At 50.4% G+C, this 16,096-nt stretch overlaps 1 protein-coding gene across 1 annotated transcript in view; it reads left to right on the forward strand.

Annotated features, from left to right (window-relative positions):
• Window positions 1-16,096, forward strand: part of JADE1 (jade family PHD finger 1) — a 40,167-nt gene extending 24,071 nt beyond the window's left edge. The window contains exons 10-12 of the mRNA XM_025050953.1: window positions 3,080-3,601; window positions 8,767-8,884; window positions 12,295-16,096. Coding sequence (XP_024906721.1) covers window positions 3,080-3,601; window positions 8,767-8,884; window positions 12,295-13,196 — 1,542 coding nt within the window. The 3' untranslated portion in view covers window positions 13,197-16,096. The remainder of the gene's footprint in view (window positions 1-3,079; window positions 3,602-8,766; window positions 8,885-12,294) is intronic.

Raw genomic sequence — 16,096 nt, forward strand, 5'->3', positions numbered from 1 at the left:
CTACACTCCGGGGTCGGCCGCCCTCATCCATTTACGGTGCTGAGCAGCAGACCCGCCTCTGGCTGCCCCTGACACCGCTGGTGTCCGAGGCGTATGCATGGGGCGTCAGGCCTTAGCCGCACCCTGTGCGACACCACGCCGGCGTGCTGATGCTTTCGCGTCTGGTGAAACAGGCTCCTTAGAGCACTGACTGGCTGGAGGGACACCCACTGCACTGCGCATTCTCTGCAGAAGCTGTTATTTGAACACAGTCTGGAGATCATCTGGTTCTTTTTGGCTGTGCGTGCGTGTGCGTGTGTGTGTGTGTGTGTGTGGCTTGTATGTAAATTTTTGCTTGCATTTGTCCACACACAGACAGGTATAGAAGACCTTAAAGTAGACCGGATTAAGGCGGGAACATAGATGGCATGCTGCTTCTCATGTCTAAAACTCCACCTGAGCAGTTACTTATTGGGCTTCGGTTGCTGGCGTCGCCAGGCAGTCATGCCTTCAGGGCACTGAAGCTGCTCCACAAGGCCTGCCGATGCTGTGTGGCTGACATTGGCACTGAGGGTCAGCCTGGCGCTTCGGGAGGTACCAACCCAGGGCCACGGGCTCTCCCTCGGTCTCTTCATCATATTTGGAGCAGAGGTGCCATTCAAGGGTGGCTTCTCTCTCGATGCAGTAAACGCAACAGCTCAGCACATACTCCAGGAGCTTGGTCAAACGGCCAGTCCTGGGTTTTAAAGAAATGACCTCATTTGGCAAAACCAGTTTATATTTTAGCTGATAAATATTTCTTTTGTTAAGGTACCCACTGACTGGTGGTTTAAAATTTTTTCATTTTATACGCCAAGTAGTTCTGCTTTCCTTCCTTATCACTTATGATGTCCAAGAATCCCGACTAACAAACACTCGGAGGGTGAGGCAGGAGACAGCTGGTGGGATTTGGCCGTGGACCTTGAAAATAGTGCAGATTTTTGTATGTGAATAGAATCTGCTTAAAACTAAAACATGACAAAAGCCTTTGGCTTGAGAAGTCGTATTGGGAGAAAATGGAAGAGAAATGTTTTAAAAGCTTCAAAGTAAAAAAAGGCATTAGAGTTTGTGTGTGTGCAGACCCCTGCGAAGGTTTGCAGGAAAGCAGCAAGCTGTGGCAAACCCAGGACAATGGAGCTCATTCTTCCAAGTCACCTCATATTTTGGGAGGGCAGACTCTGCGTCTTGGCCCTGGCAGGCCAGTCCCGGTCCTCACCTGGTGTCTACAAAGGGTCTGTTCCCTTTAGAAAGGAGCCAGGGTTGCCGCTGACCTCTTTCTCCCTGAACATTCATTTGAAGGAGAAGAGGCCAGAGAAAGTTGATGATTTTTCATATCTTCACAGAATGGACCAGTTTTATTAAAGAATTCCTCTCTGAAATGTCTGCAGCTGTGAAGGCTCTGGTTGACGTTTCTGTAACATCTGTTTGCTGAGTCAACCTGAATCGGAAAACCCAAAGGAAGGCCATTTGGCGTCCTTACAGAGTCCTGTATAAACATCCCGCCACAGCCCGTTCCTCCTCAAGGCCGGAGGGCCTGGGTTAAGTGCAGTTTAAGCCAAACACGGATAGTGCCTCGTCGTCTGCTCCCACTTGTACTTCCTACTTGGCTGGGTGCTAAAAGGGAGGGGCACCCTGTGACCCTGGCCAGGTGTGTGTGCGTGTGCGTGTGCGTGTGCGTGTGCGTGTGTGTGTGTGTGTGTGTGTGTGTGTGTGTGTTCTGCCACTGACGCTGATTTCACACATTTCTTGGAATTGAGGTTATTTATAGATGAAATTACAGATTTCTGTTCATGTGCTTTAAGTGTTGATAATGACGGAACGGTGAAGGGAGCTGAATTTTCTGCACTTGGTAAAAGAGACTTTGTAATAATGGGAGACATCGTGAATGGCAGTGAGTCACCTCTTGAATACCGACACGATTAGGGGGGAAGCCCCAACTGCAGTGGATTCAGGGGCTGTGGATTCGGGGTCTGGTGAATGAGTTGAAACTTCTCAGCTGGCGCAGGGCCACCTGGTTCTGCTCCCCTGCGAGCCAGCGTCACTTGGCCTCGCAAGCACAGTGCTGCTTTTAAGGGACTGACTTCCGTCAGCGCGGGAACCTCTTCCAGGCCTTCGCCTGGCGAGATCAGACGGGGAGAGGGGAGTCGTTTCCCTCCCGCCAGGCTGCTGGCTCGCTGTCTTCCTCCAAGGCACTGAACTGGAGCCGCGCAGCCCGGTGACCCCTGGCCTCTCGTCACCCTCCCCGACCCGCGGGAGCAGGTTCCTCAGGGTTCTGCTGCCCCCGCGGTCTGTTCCAGGCGCCGCGGGGAGCGGCCGCACCGCCAGGCCGGGCCGCACAGGCCCTCAGCGCCGCGCCGCTCCGCTGCCCAGAGCCTTCTGCCCCCGACCGGCTTCCTTGCTGGTCCTTCCTGGGCTGGGGTCTCCTTGTCTTGCGGGTTTTTCGTTTTTGATTTCGTTCTTACTCTCCAGGGGTTTTTAATTCGCCTTCCTCATCTTGAGCAGCCCCTGGCTGCTTGGAGGAAAGCTGCCACCTGCCACTCACTTCCCCAGCTGTGCTGGGGCTCAGCCTGGCTGGACATGAGTGAGGAGTCAGGGTCCATTAAAAGCTCCGACTAGTCATTCTTCTTGCGGAGATTCTTACCATTCAGGCTTCCCGTGTAAACACCGAGAGAGCTCAGATCTGAAGAAGAACCAAATGAATGCCCCAGCGTGCACGCTGCACACCGAGCACATGCTCTTTGCGTGTAACCTGAGTGTTGGGCCACCTGAGTTCACAGGCCGATTGTGTAGCCGTGTCCACTGTGAGAGGAGATTGGGGTGTAGTTACTTTTCTAAGAGAGTTAGGGTTCGGTTTACAAAACCTTTCGTCTGACGCTTTTCCTTAACTGCCAAGCATTGTTTAGAACCTGACCGGGTCTGCAGGGTTAATCGGGCGACGCCCACGGCACACGCTGGCAGTGCAGCCCTTGTGCACGTGTGTCCGGGGGAGCGTGGCACCAAGGGGCTTGTCACTGCCCTCCGTAACCATCTTTTCCTCTCGTTCTCTGCGTGTCCTCCCCAGTGCTCTGTGAAGAACTGCCGCACAGCCTTCCACGTGACCTGTGCTTTCGACCGGGGCCTGGAGATGAAGACCATCCTGGCGGAGAACGATGAGGTCAAGTTCAAGTCCTACTGCCCGAAGCACAGCTCCCACAGGAAACCCGAGGAGAGCCTCGGGGAGGGGGCCGCTCAGGAGAACGGGGCTCCCGAGTGCTCCCCACGGAGCCCGCTGGAGCCCTTGGCCAGCCTCGAGCAGAATCAGGAGGAGGCCCACCGGGTGAGCGTCCGGAAGCAGAAGCTGCAGCAGCTGGAGGACGAGTTCTACACCTTCGTCAACCTGCTGGACGTCGCCAGGGCCCTGCGGCTGCCCGAGGAGGTGGTGGACTTCCTGTACCAGTACTGGAAGCTGAAGAGGAAGGTCAACTTCAACAAGCCCCTGATCACTCCAAAGAAAGACGAAGAGGACAATCTAGCGAAGCGGGAGCAAGATGTCTTGTTTAGGAGGCTGCAGCTGTTCACTCACCTGCGGCAGGACCTGGAGAGGGTAATGATTGACACTGACGCTTTGTAGTGACTTAGCGAAGAAGATTGCAGAGGCCACCGCTTGCCCCGAGCAAGGAACGGTGGCCGGTCCATTCACTCTCAGACCTTTGTACATACGGCGGCAGGAGGTTGTGCTGGTTCACTGTGTGTGGGGCTGGTGGACTCACTGTACATACCTGCGAGACGGCCACAGAGTGGGGGCTCCTCTGACTTTTAAACACTCTCCCGTTAATCCTTTTTGTTCTTCTGTAAGATCAAACAGGGTGTGTCTCCCCTTCATTCTAGAGCTAGAGGGAACCAAGCCCCAGGAAAGTGACCAAGGGATTGGTTCAGAATTGTTTACAAACTGAGCTAGACAACCAGGATGGATTTAGTGACTGGCGGGGCGGGCGGAGGTAGGAGGGTCTCGTCCAGCGCTGGGAACCCTGGGAACACTAGGTGCTGCCGACAGCCCCACACGGAGGGCTCAGCATGGCCTCTCTGGCCTCCCTTTCTTGCCTGATCACAGGCGCTCCCAGGACTGTCACGGAGCAGGGCGGGCGTGCGTGTGCACTTACACATGCATGTCTGTCACAGAAGGGACTCCGGGCAGTGAGGTGCTAAGTCATCGCTGGGCTGGGAACACATATCGTGTGCGTGTGTGTGGGTGTGTGTGTGTGTGTGTGTGTCCGTGTCCGTGTGTGTCCGTGTGGGTGTGGGGTGGGAGTCCCGTGCACTGGGGTGCCGGGTGTGTCAGAGGTGCACACCCGATGGCACTTCAGCTGTGCTGCTCTCGCCTCCCCCTCCATTGCCCTGGGAGTCCCCAGGCTGGACCTCTCTTCCGGCTACAGGAATCGTTAGGAGAAGGTGCTCCTCCCCCGGGGCCTCTGTTCCCTGCAGGTGCTTTCTGACAGGCCGGCTCACCGGGGCTGCAACTTGGCGCCCTCTGTGCCGGGTCCTGGGCTGATGGAGTTCGCAGGTGCACGGGCCTGGGCTGAGGCTTCTGGCCTGCAGCGGCCTGAGCTGAAAAGGCAGCACCTCGTGGCTGAAACGGTGACCCCGCCTCCTCGAGCACCTAACGTGTTAGGGAGCGAGTCACCTGCCTGGGAGAGACTGACTCAGAGATGGTCTGAGAGTGTAGGCGAAGAATAGGGATAAATTGAAGTGCCGAACCAGAAGATCCAGCTCTCGCAGAGACCTGCACGGCCCTGTTAGAGGTGGCCCGGAAGCACACGTGCTTGTAAGTGTTCATTAGAGACCCTTCAGCACGGGACCGAGCGCCAGCTTGTGACGCCCTTTCTGGGACCAGGTTAGGATCCGGATTCAGGCGAGGCGGGCGTCGGAGGAGGGCTGTGAGGCTCTCGTGCTCCCGCACCCCCCCTGGTGGTGAGTGTGAAGACGACCTCGCCTCCCAACCACATGTATGTGTGGCGTTTTTGTTCAGAGATGAGAGAGATTCAGAAGGGTTAACTGGAATCCTGGCGAAGCCATTGTCCCAGCACAACATCTGCTGTACTTGGGGTGCATGAGCTGTGGAGTCAGATGGTCTTCAGGAGGGAGGACGAGAAGTCTAATGTTTGGACTGTGTTTGTCTCACAATCACCACAAAATAAAAGTGTAGAAAATGCTTGTGGTATACTAACTCTTTTCTGTACTTAAGTTACTCAGATTAACACACACTTATAATTAAATTCTAAACATTTTTTTTTGGAGTCACCACTGTTGCTTTTTCAGTAGAATGATGCCAACTGTGTATGAGAAGCAGGGAATAAATCAGGATTTCTGTGTGTGTTTGTGCGTGTGTGCGTGTGTGTGTGTGTGTGTGGCATTACTTATATTTATTAAGGAGCCTAAGAGATTTTAGGGTGTTTAGTGGCAGTTTAAAAGGGGCTTATTATAACGAGAAATATGTTTTCCAAAATTTGCCATGAGACCTATTATGGTGGAAGCTTTAAGAAATTGAAACCTTTGCCATGCTCCAGAGAGCTTCAGCGCTTGTCATTATACACAGTGTATTTGGCCAAATGTTCATCGAGGCAGGGGTGACATCAAGAACAAGTTGTGAGTCAGTACTTTGTTTTTCAGTTAAGTTAGCGTTTTGCCGGATTCGCACACTGGTACCTCGTACCAGGCACACAGACTCGGTCAGCACATGCAAGAACTACCCAGGCGCGTGGCCGTTCCTAAACGGACAGACGAGTTGCCTTCATTAGAAAGGCAAACAATTGACGAGCAGTGATGGAAAACACACACCTTGGGGCATTGCACACCCGGGAACCAGTTCTGGATCAGAGAGGTGACAGGAATAGATTTCAGGAGGGTTTGGGAACGTCACGCCTTTACGAGGACACAACTGCTGATGTGTGTCAGGTGGCCATGTCCCGTTCCCCAGGCCGCTTCAACTCTGGTGGGATTTCTTTCCCCTGAGTGTTGTCTTCTAAAAGATGCAACAGACAGGAGTTCGGCAAGTGAGCGCTTGCTCAGATAAAGACGGCTGCCTCCGCACCGCTGGCTGGGGCGTCCAAGGGCGCCACGTCCTGGGGGCCCGTCATGCTCAACACTGAGTTGGCATTCTTGCTTTGAAGGTCTGGCAGAGGCTGCAGTTGTCCCTGAACAAAAGGCATGCTGAGCTTTAATGTTGCAAGCAGCGTTCAGGACTCAGGACAACCCCAGAAACCACTCAGGTTGCTGAGGGCAGTGGTCCTCAGTGTGGTCCCTGACCAGCAGCGACATTACCTGGACTCGGAACAGAGATGCAGACGTTTGGACCTCACCTCTGGTTCCAGCAGCTTGGGATGGGGGCCAGGCTCTTGAGTTGTAGGGAGCTGCTGCTGTTGGGAAAGGCCCAACTCAGATTTAACACGTTGAGAGAGCTGGTAACACCCAGGAGCTGGTGTTCGCTGGTGCCTCGTCCCTGGCAGTTCCCCTGGGGGAAGGCAAGGCAGGGGAGGAAGTTTGGGAGAGCCGTGTGCTGGAAGGGCCAGGCCCGGTGTTTCCAGGATAGAGCCTCAGTTGAGCTCTACACGCGGGGCTGCCGAGGCAGGCCGTCCTGTGAGGAGTGCTTTGTGCACAAGGGAGGGGGGTTGTTTGGGTGCTCGCCATTCAGTGTGGCCCGGGTCCTTCTGGGGCTGAACTGTTCCAACTGAAAGTGACTTTGCTTTTTGGGGTTCTAGTTACAGGCTTCTCACCAGAGATCACAGGGAATAAAAGTGGTATTTTCCTACTTAGTGGCCAGGGTGGAAGGCTTTCCTGGGGGAAGTGGTTGAAGCCACCAAAATTAAATTCGAACGATATGGTTTCCCTATTTTCTACTTCCGTAAGTTCAGTTAAGAGAGACAGATGTAAGTATCTCTGATATACATCTGAGTCGAACAGGAGAGGGACCTGTCTACTCATGGAAGTCAGAATTTGATTCCATTGCCTGTTTCCAGAGATCAGATCCCTTGCCTTAATGTAAAAACTGTTCTGTTTTTCAAAAGTTTTGAATCTGTGACATGGATCACGGTCCTGCCTCTTTTTGAGCTTCCACCCTTAATCGCTCCTGGGTGTGGAACAGTATTTATCCAAGAGAAGCCCGTTAGCCACCTCCATCCCCAGTCAGGGAGGGTTTTGATAGAGGACACCCCACCCCCTGGCCTGGGGGTCTGAGGCCAGCAGAGAGAGGCCGTGCTTCAACCAGGATGAAGGACGCCGAAAAATAGTTACTCAGACACAGAGAGTGAGTTGCTTCGCAGTTCTTTAATTTTAAGATTTTTTTTTTTTTTTAAATCCAGAAGTGTTAGGAAGATCCTAAACAGTTAATGAATCGGTTAGGGGTGCGAGGCTGAGCTGGCGTTCTTGCTGAAGGCCAGAAAGTACGCCGCGATGCCATCGGAGGCCAGCGAGCAGCCCCTCAGTGCCTCGACGAGGCCAAGACGAGGCTGCCTTGGCCACAGCTGGAATTGTCAGCGGAGGTGTCAGTACAAAAGCCAAGGGCAGTCGCGTGTGTGTGTGTGGCTCGCTGCCATCCGCACTGCCAGGCGGAAAGGTTGCGACCTTTGGACTTCTATTTCCAGGCGGGCGGTGGGGAGGGGTTGCCACGCATAAGGAAGCCGTGGCTTCTAGGAGAATGAGGTCATGCCTCTGACGCGTGGGAGCTGATGGGGACACGCAGTCACTTTTTACTCCTGCCACTAAGCTTACTGGGGAGGGCTCGTCCACATCTTCCCCAAGGAAGGTCGAATTGTCTTCTGTGCTGCGTCTGATGTTTGTATTTTCAGGCCCGTGAACTTGTAGTCAGGTTTAACAATAGGTTTGGGGACTAATTCTTTATATTTGTTTCTGTACTAACTGGTGACAGGTGGCCTTCAAAACAGAATGACCATAAGTGTTGATTAGTTAGCATTCATTAGAACATGCGTGTGGTCCCCGTTGGTTGCACATCAGACCGAAGTAGAGCTCTTAGCACTTGGGTCTTTTCAGTGACTTACGAATGAATCAGGAAGAAGGTGGCACCATCTTTCAAGTGATGCAGAGAGATGTCGGGGTAGCAAATCCACGGCAAAGCGAGAGTGAGGCCCCTAGACGTCCCGTTGTGTAGGAACACTTGCTACCTGTTCGCTCCAGGAGTCCAGAGAGTTCCGTGTCCAGCTGACAAGATGACTTGGATTCTTGGTGACCATTAGGTCTTCTAGCAGGTCCGGTGCAGGGACTTTTTTGGGTGGCTCATTCTCAGCCTTGGACCCTGTTCTTACCTGGTTCTATGAGAAGATGCTCGATAAAGTGCAGCCCAGGTAGCTTCTGAACTACTCTAAACTCCCAGACGATCCCATTCATGGAGGAAGGTCCCGACGGGTGATAAGCGGAGTCCTTTGGCAGAGAGGTAGCAGGTCTGGACTTGGCCACCGGCCACCAAAGGCCTTGTCTTCTCCACTGGGACGAGCCCGAGGCTGGGTGTGGTGGAGGAGGCAGGGCTTTTGTGTGAGTTCCGCAGGTGTTGCTCTCACAGCCTACATTGAGGGGTCTATGCAGAGTCTCTGTTAGCAGCCCAAGGGAGGTTAGAGATTGAATAAAATGTTTAAAGTGCATTTGATTTCAAATGTCAATCAAGGCCCTAACAGGACAATTTTTCTCAGGTAAAAAAAAAAAGAACACAAAGTACTGTAACAATGTATTGCTCACTTAGAATCTTTATTCTCTACATTCTAGGTTCGGAACCTCACTTACATGGTGACCCGCAGGGAAAAGATTAAGCGATCTGTGTGCAAAATCCAGGAACAGATATTCAATCTTTACACTAAGCTCTTGGAGCAAGAAAGAGTTTCAGGTATGCATTAAGCCCGGGTAGGTCAAACAGTAGGGCAGAGGTTTGTAAGCCTTAACGCTCCGTTAAGGAAAGAAATAATGGTCTAATTTTCTTTTATCCTACAGAAGAATCTAAGCACAGACTTTCATATTTAAAGAAATCTATAGGCATTTGAGGCATCATTGTATAAGGAAAAGGGCTAAAATTTGGCCTCAAATTTGGGTTGAATCCTATAACCTGAATCTACTTCCAGGCCGACACAAGCATGTCTCGAGATCCCCAAGTCCTCCTTGTTTTCTCATATGTAACTTGAGGGTGACACCTCAAGCTACCTCTTAGGACCGGCTGCGAGGCCCAAATGAAAGAGCAGCTTCTGCACTGCAAAGCCTTAGTAAACGCAAAGTACCAGGGGACACCTAAAAGCACTTAGACGATCCAGCCTTGGGTCCATGTGACATGGGCCACAGATCGTAAGACTGCATCCTTGAGGCGCATGTCCGCATTTGGATTCCATTCTCTGGACTTCACTGGTGTAGGTGGAATTTTGAATACTTTGGAGAGTCAGCACCGAGCATTCATTTACTTAGCGCCATTTCACATTGCTCCAGGCTAAGCAAAGAGAGGAGGAAAAACACGCAGTTACTTGGAGGTCAAGAGCAAAGTCTGGCAAGTGGCTTCATAGCTCTGGGGCTCTGTGGACCTGAGAAAGGGTTTTGGTCCAGAGAAGCAGTTGCATCTGTCATCGGCAGCCATGGAAAGCAGGCGTTGGGGCATTTAGGCAGGAGATCCGCTGAGTGTGGGTCAGGCGGAGTCGCGGACTCACGGAGCAGGTGGTCCTTACGTCGGCTCGGCCCCGCGGTCAGCTCGGCCCCGCGGCCCGTCGGCTCTCGAGTGACAGCAGCCGCACTCGACGTGCTTGCGTTGTAGAGTCGCGGCCGGCTCGCTCTTTCATTTTTCTGCTTTTGTGGCTTTTTGTTACTGTAGCTTCTTATGACCCCATAGAAACAATATGTTGTTATAACCTATTACGTTGAAATCCAAATTCTGGTTTACTAACACTAACCAGAGATGTGTGACTAGAGGGACAGCAGGTCCTTGAATAACGTCATTTTATTCAATATGATTTCATTATAACATTGAGGTGCCATAGGAACTTAATTCTTGTTTATATTAATTAGCCTCTAGTTAAACTGGTTTTGTTATATGTTGTTTTGCCTAAATTTGTAGAACCTGTCAATAATGCTAAATGAAGACTTGCTATAAATGGGTCACTTGAACAAAGAGAAAAAAGCCTAGGGAATATTAAATGGCATTCTCAAAGTAATAGAGTTTTAATGGCATCATCTTATTAATACCTGAGACATTTTTTCCCAAGAGGAAATATTTCTTGGATGTATCAAGCTTATATCATTGGCTAGAGTGTAGCTGTGAGACTTTTAAAGTAAATTTTTATAAGTAGGGTATCATAAGTGACAGCAGTTTCACTCAGATTCTGGAAAGGGCACTTCGCCTCTCATCCCCGGCCTTCACATCCTTGCATGGACAGGTGAGGAGGAGGGCTGTCTGGTGCAGCTCCCCCAGCCTCCAGCCCACACCCCGGGCCACGAATGCAGGAGTTTTGACCCTGGAGGCTTTCTGAGACACTCGCTAAGTCTTCGTGTGCCGAGTGATTGCCTATAAGCATAAGCTGTAAAGAGCATTCGCATCTGACTTCACTGGAGTCATTTTTCACGGATATTGCAGGCAGGATATTATTCTGCGTTTCATGGCTGAGGTTTTTCCTTGGGTAAATGATCGAGACTGAGCAAGGTGAGGGAGTGTTTTGTGTGACGGCTGAAACGCAGACCGTCACAAGTCCTGCTGCTGCTTCGGAGGAGGAAGACAAGCCCTCCCTCCCCTGAGAGACGGGAGCCACATGACCCTTCCCACGGGATGCCACAGGGACCGCCGTGCAGACCCTGTCGGGTGGTCCGGTGTGCCTTCTCCAGTGTTAGACTGTCAGTGGTGTTCTCGTTTGTGCAGGTCAGCCCCCTGCCTTGTAGATGGATGATTCCAGGTGAAGCAGGGCAGATGGCCACGACGTAGAGGGGTCACTCAGGGTCCATGGTTTAAGCTCTGCTCTGTGATTCTGAGAACGGGCAGGGCCATTCTGCTGGATGAGAGTCCTCAGTGGAGGCTGTGCTTATAGGAGGGGTCTGCGAGTCAGAGACTCTTTGGAGACGTGGATCCCAAGCCAAGTAGATAGAAATAAGTGTCAGGATGTCAGCCCCTCTGAGCTGTGTTCTCCCGCACTTTGTAATCGAGTAAAACAAACGCGAGCGTGGCAGGAGGCGGACCCTCACGCTCGATCCTGGCAAAGCCGGGGCCTCTGAGCGGCCAGGCCGGGAGACAGCCGCCCCTTGGCTGTGCCCGTCTCATGTCTGGAGTCGCTGGCTCGCTCCGTGTCCGTGCCGCGTCGTGTCCGCTGAGCGGTACGTCCTGCCTGGGATGCTGGGCGGACCCTTGTTTTCCTGGTGGCCCACGCCTTCCGTGAGACACACATGGAAACTGCCCTCTGGGTTCTGCCGAGGCGCTGGCCGGAGCACGGCCCTCCTCACGGCCCCGAACCTAGGGCTGCGATTTAGCTGTGGCCGTGGGAATTCAGGTCGTTACCAGCATTAAAAACAAGTGAAACAGAAAAATGTCACAGTGTTTACCAGATGACGAAGGCTGAGTTCGTGTTAAGTGAGTTTTATTAGGTGACGTGAAATTTCAGTTCTTACTGTGATTTGCATCAGAAATGTTTAAAAAACACCAATTTAGCGTATCTTCCTGTTGGATGACAATTTAGTTTAATTCCACAAATGGGTTTTGCATGTAACAGTAAACATGTCTTTAAACGCTGCCTGTGTGTCAGGAATGATCGCACGCACCTTCCGTCATCCATGTCGTGTGCTCATCACATGCGTTTATCCTCATCGCCCCGTGAGGGTGCAGATGCTTCGGGGAAAGACACTGAAACGCTGCAGTCTCTGCCTTTGGTCGAGGAGGCAGGTGACCGGCCGGTGACTGTAGCACCTGGAGCAAGTGCTGCTCTGGAACCGAGTGAGGGGGGCGGCCGGGCCTGGCCACCAGACCACGCCGCGTGCATTCCCCTGGGAGAACACGTCACTTATTTTGTTGTAAGGAAAATATATTCCTCGAAAAGACGTTTCATGAGAAATTCCGTGAACTTCGGCTGTTTCAGAAAATACAGCTACTAAATTGAGTATGTAATTGAACACAGATTCTCGAGGCAGATAATATCTTTGCTCTAAAACCCAGTTTCGGAAAGCGGGCGGTGGCAGGCTCTTCGTGGGGTGGGAAGTGCGCATTAACAGGCCATGCGGAGGGTCTGGAATGGCATTCTTCTGGACTCACTGTCACGTTTCTGTGTTTGTGGTTGTTCACAGGTGTGCCTTCTTCCTGCTCCTCCTCCCTGGGAAGCATGCTCTTGTTCAACAGTCCTTCTGTGGGCCCCGATGCCCCCAAGATAGAGGACCTGAAGTGGCATTCTGCATTCTTCCGGAAGCAGATGGGTCCTTCCTTGGTCCATTCACTGAAAAAGCCCCATAAGCGAGACGCATCGCAGAGCAGCGCTGGGAGTGAAGGCAAAGCCCTGCTGAAGCAGCCCGACCTGTGCGGGCGCCGGGAGGGCGCGGGAGTCCCAGAGAGCTTTCTGAGCTTCGAAAAGACCTTCGCAGAAGCGCGCCTCATGTCAGCACAGCAGAAAAATGGTGTGACACCGGACCCCGGGAGCAGGGGAGACCATCGTTTTCATTGTGATCTCAGCAAGGGGGACGTGAAGGACAGACCTTTCAGACAGAGTCACAAGCCTCTCAGGCCCACAGATGTGTCCCAGAGGCATCTGGACGCCAGCAGAGCAGCCGCCTCCCCTGGGGCGGGGCAGCCGGCACCTGGTGCCAGGAAGGAGCCGGCGCCCAGGTGCAACGGCTCCCTCAGCAAGGGGAACTGTGACCAGACCGCAGTCAAAGTGCCTACCACACCTGCCAGCCCGGTGAAAAACTGGGGAGGGTTCCGGATTCCAAAGAAGGGGGACCGGCAGCAGCAGGGCGAGGCCTGTGGGGGGGCCTGCCACCAGCACCCCGAGCGCCCCTACCTGGGCTCCGGCCGAGCTGCAGCCAAGGAAAGGGCGAAAAGCAAATTAAAACCTGACAGCGAGAATGACGGCTACGTCCCTGACGTAGAGATGAGTGACTCCGAGAGCGAGGCGCCAGAGAAGAAATGCACGCACGCCAGCAGCTCTATCGGCAGGAGGACAGACATCATCAGGAGAAGCATCCTGGCCTCCTGATGACACCGAGGTGGCGCTGCGGCTTGTCACCGAGTTGCCGCGAGCGCTCTGACACAGGGACACGCGGAAACCCAGCTCTCCTGAGCTGCACACACACACACACGTTTACTTGCAATTCAGACTGAATTTTTTTTTTCCGGCATTTATAAATTGTTGTTGAGAAGTGTTATTCGCAACTTGTTGAGGAAACACAAGAGTCGATTGTAACCGTCACACACTGCTAAGACCAGGAGCTGAGTTAAACACTAAAACAAGGATGAATGGAATGAGCCTCTCAAGAGGGCGAGGCTTAAATAAGCCTCACGAGTCTTTATGGCCCTCTGTGTTCTCCCCAAAGCACAAACCTCTTGGTTACCTGAATAGACGGAATCGGACATGGTTGCTGGGAAAGCCTCGCACACCGTTTAATAGCCCATAAAACCTGTTTTCTAGGACTGTGGTAGATCTTGAAATCATATTTATACTTTGGCCCACAGGGCTGTTTTTGTTGCATTATAGTATATAGGCGTCAGCTCTGAAGCTTCAGGAACTCTAGGGAATTCGTGTGTAAATACACCCGATGGGGAAGAGAGAATTTAAAATAAAGAAGGGTCCTCACGGGAAGATCTGCTGTAGCGTGGAGGTTCGGGGTGAGTGCAGCAGCGTCTTGCTGCCCGCAGCCATGGAACGCTGTGGGTTCAGGACTGGTGGAGGTGAGGCCATTAGAAGGGTCTGTCTCTGAGAAAGGGCAGTTGAGGTCCCATTTTTTTACCAGTCCTCTGACCTTCCTCTTCCCTAACCACTGCCTCTTGGGCCAGCTTGGGATTTACCTGGCCACTGGCAATAACTGGCCATCTGGCTTCCAACAAGACAATGGCTATTCAAGTCCAAGCGATGAACTGCCAGACTCTGGTGGGTCATATTTCCCAGAGCCAACCACTAGTGCATATGTTGGGGAATCCGGGCTTCCAGCATGAACGGATTCCTTAAGAAAAAGGAAAAAAGAAAAAAAGGAAAAAAAAAAGCGCGAAATAGGTTATATTTTAAAAACGATAGAAAGGCAGTAAGTTGCGATAACCTCTTACCATTGACCAAGTTTATACAGGAAAGAGATTGACATGTAATAGGTTTTCTGGAGTCAGAGTTCTAGGCTCTAATTCGTAACTTGGACTTTCTAATTGCAAATGGCAATAACTAGTAAGTTATCAGCAATAATAAATTTAGCATTAAATTTGAGTACAATGTTCTGTTTTTGCACTCACAGCAGTGCACATGTATTAAGACAGTGGATAGTGTTAAGGTCCTGTTAATTTTCTTTGGAATTCAGTGTACTTGTGAATCAAATTTACGAGAAGGAAAGTTTAAATAGCAGTGAGATTTAGAATTATGGGTACTTGGAACAGCCCAGCTTCCTTTAAACTGCCCCTTAGTTTGTTAATATCAGTTAACATCGGATTCCTGGTTCATTTATGCATCTGTTTCCATGTGGCAGGGACATTCCGATCCGTAATGAATAATGCTTTGAGTTCTGTAGTTAACTTTCAAGTCTTCCAGATGTCGACAGCAAAAAAGGCTTATTGAATTCCATCTTGCTATGCAAGTTTTATCAGATGATCGAATAATAGATCTGATGCATCCCCATTGTATGTATGACATTTCCAAACCAAGTCTTAACTTTTTGAATACATTTTAGTAGCTAATTCAGGGGAGGGGAAAGGATGACCCAGGTTTTTAGATTGACTATTTTTGAGCTTTGGGGCTCATTTTGAAAGACTGCTGTCCAGATAAGCTGTTGCTACAGATATTAGAAGTTTCTTATGAATCCAAGTTGTACATTCACTCATAGCCTAATTTATTAAAAGTCAGATTTTTCGCATATGAGCAAAAAACCTTTTGCTGAATACAGAAGAAGGTGGACTCTGTCTTTGACTACGGCAGCAGCTATGGGTGAGAGTAGAAGAGATAGAGGGATAATCTGTCAAGCCATAGAGAGAAAATCTAAATTAATCCTAGTAAGTGTTTGGCCTCTCACCATTTTAAGAGGTACCAGATTCATTTGCACTATTAGGAATGCTAGTTTTGTGCAAAAATAATGCCTTACCTGTTTTTCCCCCACATTTAGGTTGAAAAGCTTTCAAGCGTTCCAAGTTATGCTGAACCAAAAAAAAAAAAAAAAGAAAAACAAAACAAAAAATAAAAAACCCACACAAAAACAAAAAAACACAAAAAAGCCCACACTTTTTCTTCCTACTTTGAAATGCAAATGGTATAGAGCACGGTTTCTCTGACAGTATAATGATAGCTTTGTGAGTTAGTTTCCTGTCCTGCTGGGAACCCCCTAGGAGGCCATTGTAAGCAGCCACCCACCCGACCTACCCACTTGCACTCGATTAGTATGGAACCATTTGCTCTTTTTTTTTTTTTTTCCCCTAAGCTTTATCTTTCCTTGTGCATCCTGACCAAGAAATATCTTTGATTATGATCAATGTATTATGTCAAAATGTAGGCTAGTTAAACTTTTGTAAAGTTGCCTGGAATGTCATTTGTTAGGTTATAAACAAAATCTAAATGAAGGTTATATGTGTTGTGTACAAATCTTAATTATTTTGAAATGGACAAACGTCATTACATTTGTAACCTTGTACAGAGGATTTTTCACTATGTGCCTAGCTTGGTGTCCATTCAGCTAAAATTGAAAAAAAAAAAAGGTGCATGAAGAGTTAAAAATCAGAAATTAAACAAAGTATATGTAGAGATGACTATTTTATATGACATGGCCCAATCCTGTATTTATTTCTACCCCCTTTTTGAAAGTATTTATAAAACTAGTCGAGGACAGCTGTATTTTTTTGTTGAACTATTTAGTAGAATTTGTGCCTTTTTGTCTGTATGTGAATAAAGCTGTACATTTTTGCAATACA

The sequence above is a fragment of the Pteropus alecto genome, unplaced genomic scaffold (assembly GCF_000325575.1).
Source record: "Pteropus alecto unplaced genomic scaffold, ASM32557v1 scaffold17, whole genome shotgun sequence".
NCBI classification, from domain to species: Eukaryota; Metazoa; Chordata; class Mammalia; order Chiroptera; family Pteropodidae; genus Pteropus; species Pteropus alecto.